Consider the following 16,315-nt stretch of genomic DNA (forward strand, 5'->3'; position numbering starts at 1 on the left):
TGGCGACGTAATTTTTCTTCCATTTGAGTACATATTTTCTTTGTTAAATAACAGTGCATCATGATTTTGAAAGTTTTCCATGAAACGAAGAACACTTCGCATGTAGACCACTGCATTTCAAGGCTCTGCAGTAGTATTTGCAAACCTGCTAGCTGTTGGAAGAGGGGTACCTCTCCCCAGCCACGCAATCGGTTGAAAGTTCTGGCACCCGGCACTTTAAACCTAAACTCAGCCCTGTCCACCAGACTGACAAAAAATTGGCATGTCTCTGAAGGTTAATTATCATTAGTGTCTGTGCTTCAAAGTAAAGCAACAGTATTCTTGGTCGGGGTAAGCTGTTCTGGTTAGATTTTCAGAACGAGTAGATGCAGCTGCACACTTGCAGTGTTAGCTGAACCTTAGGTAACTTTTGGCAGAAAGATACACAAATATTTCTCAAAATCTGATATTGCTTAAGGGAGCCTGACAGCTCTTTCAGTTCAACTAGCAGAGCCCTTGCACATGCTGGAAATTGCGCTTTATTCCTCACTTTTACAGTACATGGACCGTGCAGCAATTGCAGTGTATAGCATCCTGAAGGCAAAAGAAAAATGATTTTCTGAAGTTACTGGTAAACATATTACACTCCAAAAAAAGTCAAGCAGGTTGCCTTTTTTTTTTTTTTTTTAATAATGAAAAACTACTATGAAAACTAAACCTTTAAAAAGCTTTTAACCAAGAAATGGTGAAATTCTGTCATTTATCCCACCGTAAATTTTTTACTCTAACAGAAATAATTTAGTGACATTCGTAAGAGCCTTCATCTTTTAAATATCAGCACCAGCTTCAGCCTATTACAATTAACCTAGTTTCTAATGTAAGAAATTCAGTCACTGCAAGTACAATCAAATATTTTACGTAGAATACCCTTTCCCAACGCTTATTTGAACAGAAAACAAGTTTGCATGCCTGTCTGTAGGTAATACTTACTACATAAATTCCCCCATGTTGACCGTCATGAATCTTGTTGTGTCGAACTATGGGACAGCTGTTTGTTCGAATCTGTATTCCTGCTAATGCATTACCTGTGTTAAATAACATTTTTGTTAACCACTTACATACTCATTTTTCTCAAAATTCAAGATGCAATAAGCAAGTGAGCTCACCATAAATGTCATTTCCTTCAATAAGGCCTCTTCCATCACCAAAGATATAAACACCACCTTGATTCCCATTAAAAATTGCATTTCCCCTAAGAAACAGAAGTATCCAAGTTATGAAATTATTATTATATGCTGTACAACACTACATGTGCATGTAATGTCTAGGACTGTACAGTATCCAAAGTAGAGAATCTATGCTCTGTCAACTTGAGAAATACACACTTCCAAGTATACACACAAATTAAAAATTCAGTTCAACTGAATACAGACAACAAAATTGTTTTTACATATGCAGGAGTATTTACAGTTCCTTCTAAAGAAATGAAACAAAAGTGCACTTTTCCCATCCCTATCAAATCTCTTCTTCTAAGCAGTAAAATACCAATGAGAACGATACCTTATTGTTGGGTCGCTGTTTGAGGTAATCCAAACACCTGCAAAATTGTTTGCATAGATTTTGTTCTCTATGAATTGTCCTCTTCCTTTTTCGTGAACATAGATTCCTCCGGTCTGGCCATGATGGATTTCACACCGAACTACTGTAGGATTGGCGTATGCTTTCACTTCAAAACCTGCTATCCTGTTTCTATGTATGTTGCAGCTTTCAAAATAACCCTTCAACAAAAAAAAACATAGTTTCCTGTAAAAGTCCTTTTTAATTTTTTTTTTTTAAACTTTTTTTAAAAGTTTTTTTTAAGGCTATTCCCCACCCTCCCTCCCCTCTAAATCCAGTCCTCATTGAAAAGCAAACAGTACCAAATTTGACAACACCGAAGTACTTGCATAGCTAATTAAGAATAGCTACTGCTACTCTATCTCCCTGCTCCCCCCCGTCCCACCTCTCAATAAAACAGCGTTCCGAAGACACTGTTCATGTTGCTGTTTCTTACTACCCATGGAATACTGAGAAAAACTCTGGATCTAGCACCTCGCAGAGGACCGAATACCACGTTTCCTTACCAGCATCTAGGCATCAGACTCCTTCCAAAGGCCACGAAGCCACAGGTCCAATGTAAAAAGGACAGTGCTACGGAGAAGACTACCTATGTATTTTCAGGCTCAGAACCCTACGTATTTGGTAAGAATATGATTTATTTAGGAAGAAGTATCTTTCCTTGAAATAACTGGTCAGAATAAATACATATGGATGCGGGAGATCAGTCATTTTTCCAGGGTTGGAAACTGGCAAACTCCCCCCTTACCCCATTCCCCTACTCTCCACCTCCTTTTTTTTTTTTTTAAAAGGGTATACACTTTTGTTTAGACACTGAAGTAGTAGTAGGCCTACAACAAAACTATCTAAACAAATGCTTTATAAATAGCATAGTTATGGGGGAAAGAAAAAAAACCAACTCCACAACAAAACCCCCCAGTGCACAAAGCCCTCCCAGGCATGATCCCCTCACTGTGCCAACAAACTCTCATGTTAGCAGCACGACGAACTGGTCCATCTGAAAATTCATCCGGCAAAATGGCCGTTTTCTGTCCAATGCTTTCTCCAATTCTAGTTCATTCCAGGGCCAAAGTAATGGTGTCAGTCCTTCCACAGCATTTTCCTGACATGGCTTGAGAACATCTTGATACTAAAATTCAACCTGTTCTTTTGAGGTTGATCTGAATGGTATTATATGCCCATTTTGACCAACTACAAGAACAGAAACTGAACAACTGAAGGAGAGGAAGCATCTCTTACTAGAGATGGCAGACAAGCACCAGGTGACGTGTTTTGATCCGTGGATGGCTTGGATGCAAGCTCTTGAAAGCTCTCACCCTGGCTATCTCCAGCGGGCAGCTGGGGCCAGCAAGACTAACACCAGAGCACGTGGCGTTTGGAGCGGTACTCTGCTGCTGACAGGCAACCAAAACTGCACTCAAAAATACACACCAAGAACACATGGCTGAAAGATAACGCGAACCAACCTTAGCTCTTTCTTCTCTCCTAGATCTATGTGGCTCTGTGCTCCACAAAGCCACCTACAGTATAAAACAATCTATACGATTCCAGTTACAGTTTTAGCAGTATCAGCCCTCATCACGCAGAAGATTACCTGTTTAATGAAACGGCAACACGTATATAGGTAAACCATCTGACCCATATGGAAAGGGGCCCGACTTTCACCGATCTTTGTCACCCTCATAGGCACCTTGTCCAAACACCGCAGCCACTTTAGTTCGTTACTTAGTCTTGCTAATCGCAGGGCTTGTTTTACTTGCGAACTACAAAATAAGCACAACTCCTGCTGCTCAGTGTAACTGGATTCCAGTGTTCCGTACTCACATGACCTACTACCATGAGCACTTAATCCCAGAGTTTCTACCACCTACCACATGGAAATTACTCAAGTTATTGCCAACCTAAGTAGAAAACACTGTTTCACTGTTGTACTAATGTGCTGTGAATTGCTAAGGGGCTTCATCAAACACATTTTGATTACAAAGAAGCAGAAATACACGTTCAGTGAGGAAACCAAGACAGCACGCACTTCTCCCTACTTTGAGGATTGCAGCCAGGAAAGGCATTGCATTGATTAAACATTCTCCAAATTAGTACTATCAGTGCACACAGCCTGGCTCCGCAGGCCCCTCTGGGTGACAAAGAAAGAAGTCAAACTGAAAAAGCTTACTTTCTGTAAATATTCAGAATATATTGTTTTCAAGGATTTAGGATCAGATTTCTTCAGAATGAGTCAAGATGTTTTGAGGGTTCTCAAGGAAGCTACACACTAACAGACAGGGGAATCTAAAGATCTCAGAAATACACCTTCATGCCAACAGGCAGCCTTTGGGACAAGAGGAACCACTTTTTTTTTCCCCCTCATTTTCACTTAAAATGAAGCCCCCAGAGAACCTGAAGGTGACAATTTGGTATACGGTAAAGCTTAATCCTTTTAATGCAATACATAAATTCAAGTAAAATATTACTATACATGGTCTGCTATCTTTTAAATTACTTCACAGATTATCTTCAACTTTGAGCGCCGTATGTTGTAACTAGGGCAACACGATGAGGAAGAGGTATTTCATTACAGCCTTTTTGGACGCCACGTAGAAGTTACAACCAAGCAGAGCCTTTATCATGTGCTCAGCAACACCTCTGTGAGCTTCAGCAAGCACTGTTATTTAATAGGAAGGAAATTTCGGTACAAATACTTCTAGTTCTTGCAAACAATACCACATACTGCACAACTTTTAAATTTGCTTGGAAATGAAGTGAAAGAGAAGGCTCCTTCACTTCTGCTTGTGTCCCAGTGTATCTACATAATATACAACTTCAGAGAGGAGCAGAACAGGTACCTGTAGATTAATTGTACTCTGCCCACTACGCCCTAGAATACCGTAATATCGCTGGACAACAGAGTACAAATGTCAGCTCTTCAAAAAGTAGGAAATGGAGCCTTCAAAATGATGGCTCTTCTACCTGCTCAAAAAAGTAGGCCTGCTGACTTGGCTGAGACTGAGAATCTGCTGTAAGCCTCTGAAGGAGCTGCTCCTCAAAAGAGGGAGAAGAAAGAAAAAAAGTAAATCTGTACCTCAGATTTCTTTATAAGAGTGACTGCTGGGTCAGAAAGTCAAAGCTATCTGCTAGGTAGGAGCCTATAGCATTCAACGCTCATAAACAGAAACTGCGTTAAGAAGTCCAGCCCACCTCAAGCAGCGTCAGCTGAAGCTGAACTGCTTACTTTGAACTGATGCAGTTAAACCCAGCCTATTTCTGCACTTGAGACCATGCCTGACCACCACCCGTGTGCATAATTATTAAACGGAAACCAACAGAATCACTGTTTGTCAGAAACACATGGTCTTCTACAGCCCTGAGCGACCACCTTGTTCCCAGCCTGCCTATTCCCTATGCCATCCTCTGCTGAAACCAACAGCCGCTCTGGCCCACGTTCACCCCCTAGGGAGAAGGGCTAAACTTATCTAGGCCTCAAAATGTCCCCAAGCAATCCCTGGTATCTTCTCCAGCCACCACAGCCTCCAAAAGGCATTGCTATGCCTTTGAACTATATCCTCTCCAAGATGTCTTCCCTTTAACGTTCTGGAGTGTTTTTCTGACATGATGAAGTTCTGGATCCCAGGAAGTCACATGTGGGTTCAGGTGACCTTTTCCTCTTGGGAAGTTAACTACTTTGTGAACAAGGAACTAACAAGGAAATTTGGTTTCTAAGGACAGGGTTAAATGATCTATTATCTCCAAGGCCCACGAACGCTGTCTGCGGACCCAAAGCTTACTGCCAGCTCCAGCTACAACCAGTAACACCATCAGGAGCAGCCTGCTCCTTTCTCACCGCTTCTGTCTAAGAGCATGCAGGGGTTCCCGACCCGCCGCGCTTAAGCTCCGTCCAGCTGTCGGGCAGCTCGAGCCCAGATCCCTTACAGAGACCCTGCCAGGCGGCTATTAAGGTCAGCACTCCTCCTCTGGATAAAAGGATTGCAAGCGTTACATTGCCTCCACCTCCTTCTAAGAATGACTTTCAAATGTGACGGGTATTTTACTTGTGTTTTGTGATGGCTTGGGGTTACAGTTCATCAACTAGCGGTAGAAGAAGCTGGAGGATGCAGCAGTTGGCAGTGCCAGGATTGCTTAGTAAGAAAAAAAGGCCCCTGTGATTAAGGAAGAAGGGATGCATGCAGAAAAATTACATAAATTACATTAAAAATATACAATGTTAATGACACAAAAATACCAGGTATAAGGACACTCAAAATATCTTGGCAGTAACTTTCTGCTTGAAAAATCCTAAATACTAAAAAGCAGCTCTGTACGCCAAATTTATTTAAAATACCAGGCACAGCATTAGCTGTGGGCACAAGACAATAACTACAGTGACAGAAAGTGTGGGCAAGAACACACCCTGCAGCCTGCTAAGGTCTCAGCAAAGTAATCCCCAACAGACACCACAGCAATGGTAATGCTGATGCTTCCACACACTATGTAAGTGTACAGAAAAAGCTGATGTGATGACAAAGGAGGGCTCCTGCACAGCTGGATGAGCTCAGTAGACTTTTAACATTAAGACTAATACAGTAATTTAATTTGCTTTTTTTTTTTCTTTTTGTTAGGCTACATAAAAATGCAGAAAGCAAATACTGCCTTGAAATGCATTAGGGTTAAAACTTGGAACTGATGGGACTTTGTTCACTGCTGTTCTTCTCAGAGGAGTTTTTTCCCCACATATTTCTAAAAGGGCTTTATTTCTTACTCTGTCTCAAAGATCACAGCATTACAGAAACACGGGTGTTTCATGTTATTGTTTGAACAACACAGGTGTTTAAAGAAGAAGAAGAAGAAGAAAAAGACAATCACCGTGCAAGCTTCAACACTTCCTAAATATTTACTGACACTTGTAGTCCCAACAGGGTAATAAAAAAAACAAACCACAAACCAACCCAGGAGACCAAGATAGAAATAAAAAAAAACTGCTAAAAGAGTATCTGACTCCGTATCAACTTAATTAAATAGCAATACTAAGTGTGACTGACGGCATAAAAAATCTGTTTATAAGAATTCGCTTCCCAAAGCCTGGAATGGTCTTTATTTGAGAACTGGTGGATTTTATAAAAATCCAAATGCAGCATAAAGAAAACCACATTCAAGACACAAAACAAACACTTTATTTTTAGGGCACAGGAAAAACTTGCTATTGCAGCAAAAGGCCAATTGAGTTTTTATGTAGTTTGTATAGAAACTGGCATAAGCTTCAAATAGGTTTTTTTGGAGTTTATATACATGCTTCTTCAAAATTACCTGATCTGTAGTATTTGAGACTGAGCTGCCAATTAGGCACCATCATCTTTAACACATGCTACTATACTTTTCTTTCATCAAAAATAAAGAAAACAAGCACTAATGGTACATTTCTCTTTTGAGAGCAACAAAAATGAACGGTTATGCCTAGATCTCTGCTTTAAGCTACAAAATCATGCTTATTCTTACAGTAAATCAGAGCTACTCTGTTGTCTGCATACAACTACTAAATACAATTTATGACAAATGTCTGGTAACTTGTCTCAGGCAACTGGCAAGAGAGGTCAGCATAAGGCACCGAGCGCTGCCAATGCCATGCTGCATTTTTAATGCCTGCTTGTTAAACGTTTGGCATCAGCACTAAAGCAAACGTCAGAATATTGCCAGTTTAGAAATAAGAGGTTAAGTTTCTACAAGTATCAAAACACAAAGAACAGTCTGAGAGCATGAAACTGAAAAACAAAGCACTCTTGAACCTTTCAGAGCCAGCACTCCAGCACAGAAACCCACGGGAAAAGAATGTGTAGGGTAGGAATTCAACACTGGAATGTACTTACCCCACTTCACAGTCACAAGCAATGGAAAAAAATATAATATGCACCCAAAAATAACAGAAGGGAAGCAAAAGAAGCGAGCATAGAAAATTCATTAATTTGTTTAGCTATGTAGGATTTGTATCTGAAAGATACGACGTCTCTTAAAGAGTACGTAAATATTGCCAATTATGTCATTTCAACAACTCTATCACTAGCATGATACAGAACAGAGGATGCTGCCAACAGCTGACTGATGGGGGGAATCTTTCAAAGGAGTTTATGACTAAGAAAGATTTCAATAATATTTGCAGCCGAGATAAATATTAATCACATGTTCTCTTTAATGTGCTAGTGTTTCCTTTAAACAAAAGGAAAAATTTATTTCTATTCTGTTTTGCTTGTGATATCACACTGATCAGAGCACTGGAACAGGCATTCCACTGGTAACAAAATAGACCAAATACACTTTTATTTAAAATGAATCAAGGGAATTCAGTCTGGCTTTAAATTTTTTTAAATATTTCAGTACTTATATATTTAATATTTATACTTCAGTACTTAAACAGGCAGCAGCTCCCAGCCAGACTTTCCAATTAACCCTCAAGCCTACATACGGGCATCTCCCCCTGCCAGCAGTTACTGAAGCACTTTACCAGCTTTTCTATAGCAGAAATCACTCCATTACATGTTTCTGAGCCTGTTCAAGTCTTGGAGGGATGTATGCATGTATGTACACACTGAAGCAGATTAGGAGTGCTTATATAATATGCTAATACAGCTTAAACGAAGCAGCGCCAGTGTCCAAACAATGAGATAATACAAAACAAAGACACAACATTAGTTTGGCCATTTTGCAAAGAGGGGTGGCAAACAACTACATCTCTTAGAGAATATAAAACGATATAAAGAAATCTGTCAGAAAGCTGCTAGAAGGGCATTATTCTGGGCTGCTATAATCTTGCCCAACACAGAACAAACATGCTTCTTAGGACGTAACTAAGAGTGGAGAAGAGGGACTAAACAGAGGAGAATCCCACTATGTTTGACTTCCACTAGCAAGATTTTATGCCAGCAGCAAAACCAGCAGCACTCTGTGACCTGTTTACCTTCCACTGAGACCAGGCAACCGCAAATCAAAGAGCTACAACTAGTACTGCGCTGCTCCTTCATCCCACGTCCCCAGCAACCCGGCTGGAAAGGAGAAAAGCCTTACCACTTTCTATCCACGGTGGATTTTCCGTTAATACTGTTCCCAGGCTGCCAATGCTCATCAAGAACCCAACCAGATCTGGGTTAGAACTAAAGCCATAGGAAAAATACTTACATAGGAAGATACCCTAACAAAGGGGGAAAAAAATCTAGGGAGCCAAAACCCACCCAGTCAGGGATCAAAGTAATTGATCTTCAAAACTATCTGCTGTTCTTCCTCTTACCCATGATAAAACTACATTTTTTTCCCCTCTGAAAGGTTGCTATGTTATGTATTAGCTATAATTGCATTAATCATTCATCAAAATTATGGAAATTTATTTCCCCAAAGAAATGTCATCTTACAAGAGATTATTATTTTATTCAATAGCCATGTGAGACCTAGCTAGCAACAGTCACCCCACACATAACACACTGCAGAAAATCCTCGTACAGACATTCAGTAAGAAAGCTAAAGCAATTTCGTACCTGAATTAATGAAGATTTTATTTAGGTATAAGGTTAAAGTGGTGGACTATAGCTTCCTTGGAGCAAGAATTGGAAAGTCTAAGTTAAAAATCCCTGTCTACTGTAGCTAGATCTCTGACCACACCAAACTGGGGGAGGGGAGGGGGGTGGTGACAGCAAGCTGAAATGCCCATGAGGGGGTATGGAAGGAACAGTGGACCCAAAGGTCAGCAGATAACGTAAAAAATTTAAACAAGAAAACAGAGGTCCAGTTTACACTCAGGCTAGACCTGCAGAAGTGTGACTTGGGACTCGTCTTTCTCAGCTGGTCAAAGCCATCAGTGTCTAACGCTTGCAATTTGATGAGTATTTTGTACAAGTATTATTTATCTTTCTCAGGAACTAAAGATCTACCAGAAAAACTACTACTTAGGTGATAAAAGGCATTTACTTAAAACAACATCCATGGATATAACATACCAGGTCTAATTATGGTCTTCTTGCCAGAGAACAGGCCGAGCATGTACTTAGCCATCGCCAGGCCAGGAGCGCGGTGGGTAGCAAGGCTAGGAACGAACCCAGGGAGGGCACTGGGCACCACTGTCCCGGAGGATGTGGGACAGGGGCTGGTTTGGCTGACCTCATTCTTCAGCAACGCTCCGAAATCCGGGCTGTTACAGCGAGGTTTTCATTACAGCAGCGACACAGCACCAGGGAAGAGGGTCCTATTTATCTACAGCATCTTTAAAAGTGCAACCCCCCAAGCAACTGACTATTATTCAACGAAGTTACAGGCAGTCCATGGCCTGCACTATCCAGCGCCTACAGCGGGATGATGAAATTCTGCAGTATGCTTGTGAAGGCAAGAGGGAATACTGAAATCACATCGATTTTGAACATAACACTTAATCTGACAGTGGGCAGTATTAACTTCAGCGTTCCTTATTTAGTTGGACATTGAGTTCACCATACTCTGATCGCATTTTGTACTTTTTATGTGTGTGATTTTCATAGAACCACAGAATAGTTTGGGTTAGAAGGTACCTTTAAAGGTCATATCTAGTCCAACCTCCCTGCCATGAGCAGGGACAGTTTCAACCAGATCAAGTTCCTCAGAGCCCCATCCAACCTGACCTTGAATGTTTCCAGGGATGAAGCATCTGCCACCTCTCTGGGCAACCTGCTGCCTCATCATAAAAGATTTCTTCCTTCTCCCTAGCCTGAATCTACCCTCTCTTGGTTGAAAACCATACCCCTTGCCCTACTGCAACCGGCCCTGCTAAAAAGTCTGTCTCCATCTTTCATATAAGCCTTTTAAAAACTGAAAGGCCACCATATGGTGTCCCTGGACCTTCTCCAAGCTGAACAACCCCAGCTCTCTCAGCCTTTCTTCAGAGGAGAGGGTTCCAGCCTCTCCTCTGGACCTGCTCCAACAGGTCCGTGTCTTTCCTGTGCTGAGGACCCCAGAGCTGGATGCAGCACTGCAGGGGGGGGTCTCACCAGAGCAGAATCACCTCCCTCGACCTGCTTGCCACGCTTCTTTTGATGTGGCCCAGGATATAGTTGGGCTTCTGGGCTGTGAGTGCACGCTACAGGCTCATGGCCAGCTCTTCATTCACCAGCACCACCAGTCCTCCTGAGGGTTGCTCTCCATCCCTGCATCCTCCAACCAGTACTGCTGCTGGGGTTGCCCTGACCTAGGTGCAGGACCTTGCACTTAGTGTTGTTGAGGTTCACATGGGCTCACTTCTCAAGCCTGTCCAGGTCTCTGGATGGCATCCCTTCCCTCAGGTGTGTCAGCTCACCACTCAGCTTGGGGTTGTCTGCAGACTTGCTGAGGGTGCACACAGACGCTGTGTCATTGATGAAGATATTAAACAGTACTGGTCCCAATACCGACGCCCGAGGGACACCAATCTGCATCCAGACATTGAACCATGGACCACTGCCCTCTGGATACAACCACCCAACCAATTCCTCATCCACCAAACAGTCCACCCATCAAATCCATCTCTCTTCAATTTACAGAGAAGGATGTTGTAAGGGATTGTGTGAAAGGCCTTACAGAAGTCTACATAGATAACAACCATAGCTCTTCCCTTCTCCACTGATGCAGTCGCTCCATCATAGAAGGCCACTAGGTTGGCCAGGCAGGACTTGCCCTTGGTGAAGCCATGCTGGCTGTGTCCCATCACCTCCCTGTCCTCCATGTGCCTTAGCAGGGCTTCTAGGAGGATCTATTCCATAATCTTCCCAGACACAGAGGTGAGGCTGACGGGTTGGTAGTTCTGAGGGTCCTCCCTTTCTACCCTTTTTCAAAATGGGTGCAATGTTTTCCTTTTTCCAGTCAGTCACCAGGGACTTCACCTGACTGCCATGGCTTTCCAAATATCGTGGAGTGGCTTGGCAATCACATTGGTCAATTCTCTCAGGACTCTGGGACGCTTCTCATCAGGTCCCATAGGCTTATATGTTCAGGCTCCTCAGGTGGTCACAAACCTGATCTTCTCTTACAGTGGGAGGGACTCTGCTCCTCCAGTCCCTGTCCTGGGGTCCATCCACTCACAAGGTGGGGAAAGAGTGGCTGCCAGTGAAGACTGAGGCAAAAAAGGTTGTTGAGTACCCTCGGCCTTCTCCTCAACTGTTGCTACCAGTTTGCTCTTTGGGGGGTACGTGTTCTTTGGCTAACATACCTGCAGAAACCCCTATTATTCTTCGCATCCCTTGCCAAGTTCAGCTCCATCTGCACCTTGGTCTTCTGGAGCCCATCCCTACACAACCGGGCAGCATCCCTATACTCCTCCCAGGATACCTCTCCCTGCTTCCATTGCCTGTGCACCTCCTTCCTGCCCTTCAGTCTCACCGGCAGTTCTCAGCTCATCCATGCTAGTCCCTTGCCTTCCCTTCCTGATTTCTTACACCTGGGGACTGAGAGCTCTTCCAATTTATGGAAAGCATCCTTAAAGTCTGCCATTTGAAAGGAGGCTAGAAGAAAACTGCTCATTTTGCCGTGTGTGTGGGGAATTGGGACTTGGTCATTCAAGCAGGAAAAACATCGATTTGGCACTGTTTGGAAGATGTGCAGGATATTTTACTAAAACAAATCAGCAAATAAAAATCTATTATTTCAGTGGCAAAAATCTGTTCTGTTTATTATAAGGGCTATGCAAATTTATTACTCACTGCTTTACACGTACGTGGAAGTTACCACCTTCATCCCAGAGAAACAAACACTTTTATGAAAGAAGGTCTGAATTCTCAAATGAAATTCTGTGTTGAAATTCCACAACTAACTCCATGCTAGAAAAGTCCTCTTCCCAAAGAAGTTGAACGTGCCCTGTTTCCAAGATCTAACATTAAAATAAGACTGATTTGAGTCTCCACAGAGCATTTTATTTCACTTTTAAATCTTTCAGCACCTTATTTTTTTCCCGTTTCAAAGGAAAAAGAACGAAGTGATACTGTAAATGTAAGCCTACCATTTACATCCTATTTCAAGAGGTATTTTGTCACTGCAACATAATTCGATGTAGCAGGCTGCCAATCAACTGCAAAAAGCTTGCTTAAACCTCTTTCAGTTAAAATTGTCATTAGAGTTCCTCACTGAAGGGCAAGAGTTTAAAATACCTATTCACATGTAAAAGCGTGGGGTTTTTTTAACATTTCTTCAATGATGGGCAAAATTTGAAGACTTCAGCTATGCAACATCTCTATTTCTTTCTTCAGAAGAAAACATATACGTTACCATGCCATGGTCAAAAGTGAAAACGCCAACATCACGTCCATGGTGAATGTGATTCCGTCTGATAATGGGATTTCCATGGTTTTTAACCCAAATCCCTGCTAACGCATTATTGGAGATCTCATTGTCCTCATATATTCCCTGGGAAATAAAAATATAAATCAAGATGGGAATCAAGAACAGTAAACAATTTTATCAAAGTAAAGAAACTGATATAAAAAAAATACCTGTGCATGGTCTGTAATATAAAGTCCAACATTTTCACAGTCGCTGATGTTACAGTGTTTAATAGTAGGACAAGCTCCCTGGCCACTAACACATACTGCAGAGCCAACTGGAAGAAAACAGTACAGTTACCATAGCTTCAAAGCATAGCGTATTTATAAATAGTCTGGCAGTGCTTTTGCAAGAAAAGTTAGCGTGAACTGGTATTCTAAAAAGATTCGGCGTGCACAGTGCCAAAGCATTGCAAGCCACAGGCAGAAAAACACTAATGTCATCATTTTGCAGATGCAAAAAACCTGAGGTAGAAGTTGCTTTAAGACTCACTCTGCCAAGGATACACAGCTGCATATGATTGCCAGAATAGACAATAGCTTATATAATAATTCATTCTTATGAAAGTTCTCACTCATTTATTTCCCTACATTAGGCTGACTGTACACTGACTGTTCACAACAAAGGACAACAAAAATATAATAAAATTCTATGCTAATTACCGCCTTATTTTACTTCCCTTTAAACTTTCATAACCCAGTACTTCAAAGAGCCCAAAGAAATAATAGTTTTGTGGCACACAAAGACACACTGTCTAACTAAAGATGAGCAGGAGACAAACAGCACAATCTCAAGTACTAAACCAACAGGTCTCTTCCCAGCTAAATGACAAAGCTCCTCGGATGATTCCAGCTACCATACCATTACTCAGAAAACAAACTCTTTTCAGGCAACTAGACCTCAGACTGCTCAGGACTTCATCAGAGCAGCTCCATCCCCTGAACTTCACAAAGTGTGAAAACATGAACTTCTGCAGCCACTGAAAATCAACAGCAGGTTCACAGTGATTTCAGAAAGGCAAGTCATCTCAGTCTAATAAGTAGCTGGCCAGCGTAGCGCACGCCTTCCCCACAATTAAACATCACTAAATAACCAAGCCAGTACACGCTCTATTAGTAAGTTTTCGTATTACCTTTCTAGCATAGTACCACAAAGACTATAGTTTAATAATTCATAGACTCATTTACAGAGCTTTTTTTTTTTTTTTTTTTTTTCAAATCCTAAAGAAGTTATTTTGATTGTCTAGTCTGACCTTATGAATAATACAGGCTATAATAATTCCCCGAATTAATTCTTGCTTCAGTTCTAGTAGCAGGAACTTCAGCACATATCTTTTAGAAACACATTTAATTTTGATTTGAGTATTTCCAGCAACTGAGAAAGCACCATAAAACTTGTTAACTGGTTACAGAGTTGTTACCCTGTTAATTTACACTTTAATTGCTCATCTGAATTCCTCCAGCTTTAACACGCAGATACTGGTTCTCTTTATACCAATGTATGCCATACACAATGCACACACGTATTTAGCGCAAGCAATTTACTCCTTTAGCCTTCTTGATAAAGTAACAAATGTCAGTATGTTTTTTATTATAACTGACTTTTCCTGCTTTATTTTGTAGGCCTTTTCACAGAACTGTTTCTGAGTTTTCAACATGTTGCTATGGTCGCCAGGAAAGAGGACTTTATTCTGAAGCAGGACTAAGCAAAGGTGTAAGAGTCTCTTTCTTCTGCTCAATATTTCCACAGGTGTAACTAAGGATCACATCGATTCTTTCGGCCACTCGACTACACAGAGGCTCATATGTAGCTGTTTACCCACTTTCACCCTCTAAGCTTTTCCCAGGAATCCAGCTTCTCGGGACAGAGATTGATCACTTAAAACTGGGAACAAAAGCAAGTTGTGCGTATAACCTTCACACTTGTCCACAGTAATACGAATGTTGTTTGAGAGCCCACCTGCCAGAAAGGGCATAGCAACCCATCCTCCTGGTTATTTATAACACCTTAAGTCTTCATCATCTACAAATCTCATCAGCATGCATTTTATTTCTTCTCTGTAAGTCACTGATAAAGTGGCTTAAAGTCAAGAAGTCGTCTTTATAAATGGCTTTTTCGTGGCTCTTTCAAATTACCCTGAAGGTTATTTTTCATCTATTTAATGTGTGCTCTGGTAATTCTGTAAAATTCTAATGTTTTAAGGCATCACATGTTGAAGTCAAATATTTTTCAAGGACCTATGTAATTCTACTGGGACTGCTACCTTTGTTTAGTCAAAGAAAGTAATCAAAAATGTTAAACAGTGTGATGCAACCATTATAACTTTCTGTAAATATGCATTAGTTTGCTTCAGACATATGTTTCAAATTCTTGATTGACCAACCCCCCACATTTACTCTCTCGTTATTCTGCCCAGGATCAACAGGCAGCACTACCTGCCGTACTTCATTCTGGTTAGTCTCCCCCCTGCCCCAGGGACATACACCTCTCACCCAGGTTTCAAGTTACTGATGATACATAATAGGAGCCCAGAAGATTTCTTGGCCGGTTCTTTTTAAACTCCTGCACGATTTTAGAACGTCTATTTTTACAGCTGTTTAACCTCATCCACGGTTACTGTCAAGAATGGAACGTATTTCATTATCCCTCTAGGGTACGAGCACATTTATCATTCCTGCCTATTCTCATTAAATATGGAACAAAAATTACACAACACTTTGCCATTCGAATTCTTCCATTCTATGATTGATCAGCATCACTGCTAAAACCACCTTCGTTCCCAAAGAAGAGACACAAGGACTGTCTCTTCTAGACAGATCTTACATCTTGTCTTGTTTATCAGTTTCCTTCTGGGGGTCAGGAATATTTTGTTGGGGTGTCTGGGTGAGGTGGGGTGTGTGTCTCGGTTTCTTGCAATTCCCAGTTTCCTACTTATATTAATTGCTAATAACTTCTCCTTTCTTGTATTTCATAATTGCTTTCACCCTCTTTCCTCTACCTCTTTTGGTGATACCAAGGAGACGTGGATTTTTTGGGAACCCACTGTGATGTTTTAAAAGCATACCTCTATCACATTTTGCTTATTTAAGTGAAAGCAATCTTTATATTCTGATTCACGTCACTGGACTTCATTATTGTTTGTGTGAAATTGGTCCTTTTCCAGTATCAAGCACATGTACTACTGGTTTAGGTTTTATTTTGTTTACCCAGAATGTAACGATTGCACACACTTAAGCAATACTTCAAAAAGGCACGTTGCCATCCACTACTACTTTTATCTATCAAGGTGAAAACTAATACAGATTTCCTCTAGAATGGATGCAATACAACCTCTGGGCTCAGGATCTTGCCATTTAAACTTCATTTTAAAATAATTCAAAGAGGCTTTGGATTGGCAGCAGTAGACCTCCAGCTTAAATCACTAGCACTTACA

At 41.3% G+C, this 16,315-nt stretch overlaps 1 protein-coding gene across 2 annotated transcripts in view; it reads right to left on the reverse strand.

Annotated features, from left to right (window-relative positions):
• Positions 1 to 16,315, reverse strand: part of FBXO11 (F-box protein 11) — a 79,142-nt gene that overhangs the window by 6,798 nt on the left and 56,029 nt on the right. For both annotated transcript variants that reach the window (XM_037406086.1, XM_037406085.1), the window contains exons 10-14: positions 13,053 to 13,159; positions 12,829 to 12,966; positions 1,540 to 1,757; positions 1,146 to 1,231; positions 970 to 1,064 (exon numbers count right to left, since the gene is read on the reverse strand). In XM_037406086.1, coding sequence (XP_037261983.1) covers positions 970 to 1,064; positions 1,146 to 1,231; positions 1,540 to 1,757; positions 12,829 to 12,966; positions 13,053 to 13,159 — 644 coding nt within the window. The remainder of the gene's footprint in view (positions 1 to 969; positions 1,065 to 1,145; positions 1,232 to 1,539; positions 1,758 to 12,828; positions 12,967 to 13,052; positions 13,160 to 16,315) is intronic.

Source organism: Falco rusticolus, chromosome 12 (assembly GCF_015220075.1).
Source record: "Falco rusticolus isolate bFalRus1 chromosome 12, bFalRus1.pri, whole genome shotgun sequence".
Classification (NCBI taxonomy): Eukaryota; Metazoa; Chordata; class Aves; order Falconiformes; family Falconidae; genus Falco; species Falco rusticolus.